At 31.9% G+C, this 6,535-nt stretch overlaps 2 protein-coding genes across 2 annotated transcripts; both read left to right on the forward strand.

The window, feature by feature from the left end:
* Positions 1-1,196: 1,196 nt before the first annotated feature.
* LOC119673152 (venom toxin OcyC11-like) lies at positions 1,197-1,783 on the forward strand. The gene is made up of 3 exons (XM_038084387.1): positions 1,197-1,311; positions 1,436-1,556; positions 1,633-1,783. The coding sequence occupies exons 1-3, from the start codon at positions 1,221-1,223 to the stop codon at positions 1,727-1,729; spliced, it is 309 nt and encodes a 102-aa protein (XP_037940315.1). The 5' UTR covers positions 1,197-1,220; the 3' UTR covers positions 1,730-1,783.
* A 2,206-nt stretch (positions 1,784-3,989) lies between these two features.
* Positions 3,990-4,636, forward strand: LOC119670865. The gene is made up of 2 exons (XM_038081289.1): positions 3,990-4,125; positions 4,198-4,636. Exons 1-2 carry the CDS (start codon positions 4,035-4,037, stop codon positions 4,416-4,418), a joined length of 312 nt encoding a protein of 103 aa, XP_037937217.1. The 5' UTR covers positions 3,990-4,034; the 3' UTR covers positions 4,419-4,636.
* Positions 4,637-6,535: the final 1,899 nt, after the last annotated feature.

The following is a 6,535-nucleotide window of genomic DNA, read 5'->3' on the forward strand; positions in this document are numbered from 1 at the left end:
TACTGTAAGACACAAAATTCTAGCTGCATACTTACTAACAGATGAAGACATTCAAAAGCTCCTTCCGAAAGAGTTGGTTTGTTTCTTCGATATACTAAACTTCTAAATATCCACAAAGTGGTGCACAATAGATCAAGTTGACCGCAGTGCATTAAGGCCTAAGCTTAACACATAAACTATTACCATTATCATATAATACCTTCTGATCAAAAAGTACCCGGATTTTGTTGTTTGTTAACTACTCCTTAAAATTTTTTTTTTTGTTATGTTGGTACACCATTTTTTGACATATGGTACAAATTTGAGCGCCATCTGTTAATTAGTTTGTTTACAGCAGCTGTTAATGTGAGACTACCTCAAGTGCATTTAGCGATTTTTACTATGGAAAATTCTTGTTGTACGCGATTTTTTGACCAAACACGGCACCACTGTCATCGCTCAGGAACCATATTCGCCAGATCTGGATCCGTGCGACTTTTTCCTGTTCCCGAAACACAAATTGCCACTTCGTGGTAAGCGTTTTGAGTCGATTAAATCGGTAAAAGAGAATTCGCTGAAGGAACTAAAAGCCATACCTGCACGGGCCTACGAATAGTGTATGGAAGATTGGGTTAAGCATTGGCATATCTGTATCGCTTCAGAAGGAGCATATTTTGAAAGAGATAAAATAAATTATTATAAATTATTTACAAAATCCAAGTAGTTTTTGAGCAGAAAGTAAATATATAGTTAGATGTAATATTATACGTGATAAATAAACTATTTTTATAGAAATTTTTGTTGGGTCTTCCAAGAAATCAATTGGGTCTTATTAGTAAATTTTTTCGTACTTATATATTGTTCTAATTATATCTTCATCTATAATGTATCTGAATTGAAACTCAGAAATTAATAAGAAAGTATTTGATTATTTACTGATTGAAAAAAATTCAATGGTTAATATTATATTGCTATGAGTATAAGTATAGATGTTTATTAAGGTTCTATAATTGCTTTCTATAAAACTAATGTTAAAATATAAAATTTGTAGCGCACAGGATCTCGTTTTCTGTGGGATTTCCAAGTTGAGTGTTAAGTGCTGTTGTTATAATTTGAAATGTTATTATTAAAAATAATAAAAAAAAGTATGTTTCTCAAAGTAAACCGAAAGAAATTTAATATATAAATTAAATCAGCAAATATAATCAAATCAGATTTCATTCTACTTTATTGAATAAAAGATGAAATATTTAGTTTGCTGTTTAATATTAGCCATTGCTATAACTGGAACCATTGATGCAGCTGTACTGCGTGCAATTGGTTCAGATCCAAGTAAGACATGATAATAATTACAATAACATATATATTTAAATATATATTGTGTATATGATATATGTAACTCAATATATAAAAAATCAAAATATCAATTTTCATCGTATATTGGCACAATTTGCAGAACATCCAGGAAAATGTGTCATAGATGGACATATTTTGTCACCTAAACAGAAATATTATCCACCTAATACGTGCGGAGAATGGACTTGTGAAGATTCATCTGGCAGTGCACACATGTATACGTAAGTTTTTAATATGATAAACTATGTATTATATTAATGGCTAGTTCATTATTAATTATATCAAATATTTTTGTAGATGCGGTGTTTTAAGTGTTCCTTCAAATTGTAAAATAGAGCAAGATTCTACTAAACGTTATCCTGAGTGTTGTCCTCGCCCTGGCAAATGTTATTAAAAAAAAAAATTTGGCAAATATATTAACTTAAAATGACAAAAATAATAATTTTTTATTTTGAATGCTCTTGAATATATTAAAATATTATTGAATATTTAATATCTATAGCAGAAAATTGAAAGAAAAAAATTAAATTGAATGTATCTTTAATTAAGCAGAAATCTTAATATTTTAAGAACGCAAGGTGTATAGTTGTGTCTGGATTTAGAAATGCATAAGTATATACATTATCGCTATTTAGTTGTTTATACTAATAAATTTTGTACTTTGTCTAATACATTCATTAAGCAAATAGTTGTTATGCGATGTAATAACACAAAGATATTAGTTAGTGAAATTATTAAGAAAGAGTTAGTAAATTAAATTAATTTCCATTATTATTATTATTGACTAAGGGATCGTGCACTGCGACCTGAAAAATCTGAAAGATTGTGCCACTTTGTCAGGTTAGAGTATTTCTCCAAGTCCGATTTCTTTAATGAAACACAGTATGGATCCTATCTTCCCCAGTCTTGAATCCTTATGATCCATGAAATATCCTCCTAGGTGTTTTTTTCGTTTATGCATCAGTGCCGGGCACTCCCCAAGCACATGGTATGCCGTTTCTCTCTCTTCCCTACAGTATCTGCAGTATGAATTGGATTGAATTCCTAACTTCGAGAGGTAATTATTCAATCTGCAGTGACCGGTCAGTAATCCCGTAATAATTCATATGTTAGTTTTTGATTGTACTATGCAATCTTTAAAGCGTTTTAGGTTGTAAGTCCCTAAAAGCATTTTAGATTGTGAGAGTCTTGGTAGCATTTCCCAATAGAGTTCTCTCTCTTTTTTCTCTGCGTCATTCATAATAATGGATAGAGCTCCTTTGCCTAGACCACAGAATGGTTCTGGGCCTATCATTCTTGATGCCGGGCCTCTTCTTGCAAGTTTGTCTGCCATTTCATTACCTTGGATACCAGTATGTCCCGGAATCCATAAAAGGTGCACCTGATTGATCCCACCGAGTGTTTTCAGTTTGTCAATGCATTCCCATAACAGTTTGGATGTTACCTGGTAAGATATGAGTGCCATTATAGCTGCCTGGCTATCAGTCAGTATTGCAATTTTACGGTTCCGGTAGTTACGTTCAAGATTGAAACTGGCGCATCTATCTATCGCGTATATTTCCGCTTGAAAGATGGTTGTATTGTTTCCTAATGCTTCCCAGTATTTTTTGCCTTGTCTATAAACACCAGCTCCAGCTCCCTCACTGGTAAGAGAGCCGTCTATATACCATGTTATCGTGGTTTCTTTTATTTTTGGGGTGTGAGACAAACCTTCCCAGTTCTTTTTGTTGCCAAGTTCAGTTTTGAAGTTTTTTGTAAAGTTATGCTTTACAGTCATCCTGTCCATTGGCATTTCAATTTCTGGGATTTGTGCAGCCAAAGTATCAAGTTTTTTGCTATTGGTTTCAAGACCAGTCACCTTATTTGTATTTACTCTTAGAGCAGCCCTCTTCGCCTGTGATTGCACATAGATATGAAGAGGAGTAAGTTCCAGGAGTACTTCAATTGATGACGTGGGACATGTTCTCATTGCTCCTGTTATGCTTACACATGCAAGTCGTTGTACCTTGTTGAGTGTGTTGATAACGCTTTGTTGATTTGTGCAGTTCTGCCAGACTATTGATCCGTAGGTGATCATTGGTCTGATTACTGCTGTGTATATCCATCGCAGTCACTTTGGTGTACATCCCCAATTCTTACCTGCGATGGATCTACATGTCATAAATTAATTTCCATACTGTGCTATTTAATAAGAATGCTTGTTTTGATTCTACACAGATTCACTAAGAGCGCTTTTGATTATTAAACAAATGAAAGCTGGCCTCCTATTAACTATCTTTTGTGTTTATAAAACAATTTATTGGAGGGGGGCAGCTAAAAGCTTTGACAAATATACTATATAGAGTGGGGATATACCTCACTAAAAATTATATTAAAAAATTATCATTACCATTATTCCTACTATTTTCATTCGTATTATTGCTCAGATAGTTTGCCATAAGCTATTATTATCTAATCTAAAATTAATTACAATTACTAAAATTATTTACATAATATGACAATATGAGATTTTTTACGTTGAGCTGTGAATTATAGGCAACTAATATAAATATTTTAATAATTATTGCATCTTCACTATTTTTAATGCATTTGGAAGCAGGTTATTTAATCAAATTCATTAGTAATTAATACTTTTTCTATAAATACAATTTTAAAAAGATTTGTTTTATCAGTTTGTGTTTAATCTTAAGTGGGACAAGATGAGACTTTTGCTATGCGCAACAATTTTGATAGCTTTTTTAGCAACAAGCATTCATGCAGCTGCCTCTGTTGGAAAATTTTCTGATCCAAGTTAGTTATTTAATATTGTTTATTATTATTTAAAACCAAATTTAAGTTTAAATATGATAATCATCAACTTAGAACATCCCGGTAAATGTGTAATCGATGGCAACGTAATGTCACCCGGTGAAAAATTGCAACCTTCTGGTACCTGTGCTGAATTGGTGTGCCACGATGAAGAAGGAAATGGAAGCATTACCGATTGTGGTGTAATAGGTGCACCACCAAATTGTCGGGTAGCTGATTTTGATACAAGTAAACCGCATCCCAGTTGTTGTCAAAGAGACATAATATGTGATTGAAAAACCATGAAACTCAAGTCGAATGTAAATAAAGAAATATATATAAGACCCCTATGTGGGAATATATAGAATATTATGAATTAATTGTGTTAAGATATATCAAATATCTTTATAAATATTTTAAATTGATTTTAAGTGAATAAAATTGTTCATTATGCATAAAAGTAGCGAGAGATTTATCTCTGTTTCTCAATAAAAGTGTCAAAAAGGTTATCGAATATAAACATTCTTCTAAATAAAATATTATAATACATACACATAATTACTTACATACCATTTATAAATGAAAAATTATTTTAGATGTGAAAAGCGTAAATGTATTATTTACATTTATAATGTAAATACAATATCGAAAAATTAGTTTAAAAAATTGAAACTTCAAGTACGGAAAATAAAAATTATAGTCGAAAAACAGTTAATATGCATACAAAAATAAATTTGGAAGTTAAATCATAAAAGTCAAATTATTAAAAGTCAATAATCAGTAATAGTCTTGAAAGTTAAATTGTACGAAATATTAATAAAAAAGGGAATGCACACGGAAATTGCTTTATGAGCACAACCATATCGGTAAATACTTTACTAATTCCTTAGACTTAAAACACTCGTATTAACGAATGTCTACCTTCATTACTTGACCACATAACCGTCCTACTGACATTTTTCACACTAGCACTATTCTTTAAGATTTGATCTCTGGTATGAAATATAAACCCGACAATAACACCCAGTCAAGTTTGGTGAAGTGCATACAGTTTGTTCTATCATTGCCTTTTTCAAACGCTGTTTTCGTGATCCCGGTTGTAAAGCCTACACATAATAATTTCCCTGTTATTTTCACAATTTTTCCATCTTCTTCATCAATTTAAGTTTTACCTTAGCTTGAACTAATTTAGATTCCTAATTCTTTTGTATATTAACTCCTACCTTTATCTTTGATGACTCGTATAAGGTTTTCAACATTGTTAACCTCATGGTTTAATAGCTAGAATCTTCATTACTTATTCCGGAGAAGGTGTTGTAGTAGGTTATGATTTCAAATGATAGCGTTGATGCTTTCCACCTATCGGAGAGCAAGTATACTCAGAAACTATTCAATCGATTCCAATGTAATTTTTATTTTTTTCTTTTATTGGGTGAGAGAATAAAATGATGCGATATCCTTACATCCTGTAGGTGATAATCGTATTGTAAAAAAAGATAAAAATTCCTTTTAGTGGTGAAATTGGATTATTTTGAAATCTTTTAAAACAAAACGAAGTAATGATAATAAGAAATGTTAGTATATTGTTATTCATAGAAAATAAAATCAGAATCGCTTAGAAAAAATGCATTGATATCAATAAAATAGTTAAAAACTGAGTGAATTCGACAAGTACAAATAGATAAAAAAAAATATAATGTATGTTATGAAAGAAGTCGTGTTTAAGCAGTAAATTCTCTCATGACAAGTAGAGGTATGACAAAAAACAAGAATAATAAAATAGAACACTACGCCATTTGGTCTCATACAGTAATTCTTAATTAATTTATTTTATAAATAATTAAGCGAATTCAAAACCGGTCCCTCTGTGGTAGACTCTACATTAAGACCGAAAAGTTTTCGGAAATTCTCATTTAAAATTCGCGCGCTGTATATTTTTCGATATTTTAAGTTTATGTAGTTTGGCAGCACTGTCCTTAATTACTATGCCAAAAATGAGCGCGATCTGTCAGACAGTTCGTTTACGGCAGCTGTTGAAACCAGTTCACCTCAGTAGGGCGTTGCGAAAAAAACAATGGAAAAAAATATTGAACAAAGAGTTTGCATCAAATTTTGTGTTTCGAACGAAATTTCGTGTGCAGAATCGTTGCGAATGCTACAAAAGGCTTATGGGGAATCAGTTTTATCGAAAACTCAAGTTTATGAGTGGTACAAAGCCTTCCAGGACGGTCGTACGACCGTCGAAGACATTTCGCAACGCACTACTGAGGTGAACTGGTTTCAACAGCTGCCGTAAACGAACTGTCTGACAGATCGAGCTCATTTTTGGCATAGTAATTAAGGACAGTGCTGCCAAACTACATAAACTTAAAATATCGAAAAATATACAGCGCGCGAATTTTAAATGAGAATT

The sequence above is a fragment of the Teleopsis dalmanni genome, chromosome 1 (assembly GCF_002237135.1).
Source record: "Teleopsis dalmanni isolate 2A chromosome 1, ASM223713v2, whole genome shotgun sequence".
NCBI lineage: Eukaryota > Metazoa > Arthropoda > Insecta > Diptera > Diopsidae > Teleopsis > Teleopsis dalmanni.

Coding starts and splice junctions, on each gene's coding strand:
- LOC119673152 (XM_038084387.1), top strand. CDS start 1,221: ATGAAATATTTAGTTTGCTGTTTAATATTAGCCATTGCTATAACTGGA. Junction 1,312..1,435: donor TGCAATTGGTTCAGATCCAA/GTAAGACATGAT, acceptor CACAATTTGCAG/AACATCCAGGAAAATGTGTC. Junction 1,557..1,632: donor GGCAGTGCACACATGTATAC/GTAAGTTTTTAA, acceptor ATATTTTTGTAG/ATGCGGTGTTTTAAGTGTTC.
- LOC119670865 (XM_038081289.1), top strand. CDS start 4,035: ATGAGACTTTTGCTATGCGCAACAATTTTGATAGCTTTTTTAGCAACA. Junction 4,126..4,197: donor TGGAAAATTTTCTGATCCAA/GTTAGTTATTTA, acceptor TCATCAACTTAG/AACATCCCGGTAAATGTGTA.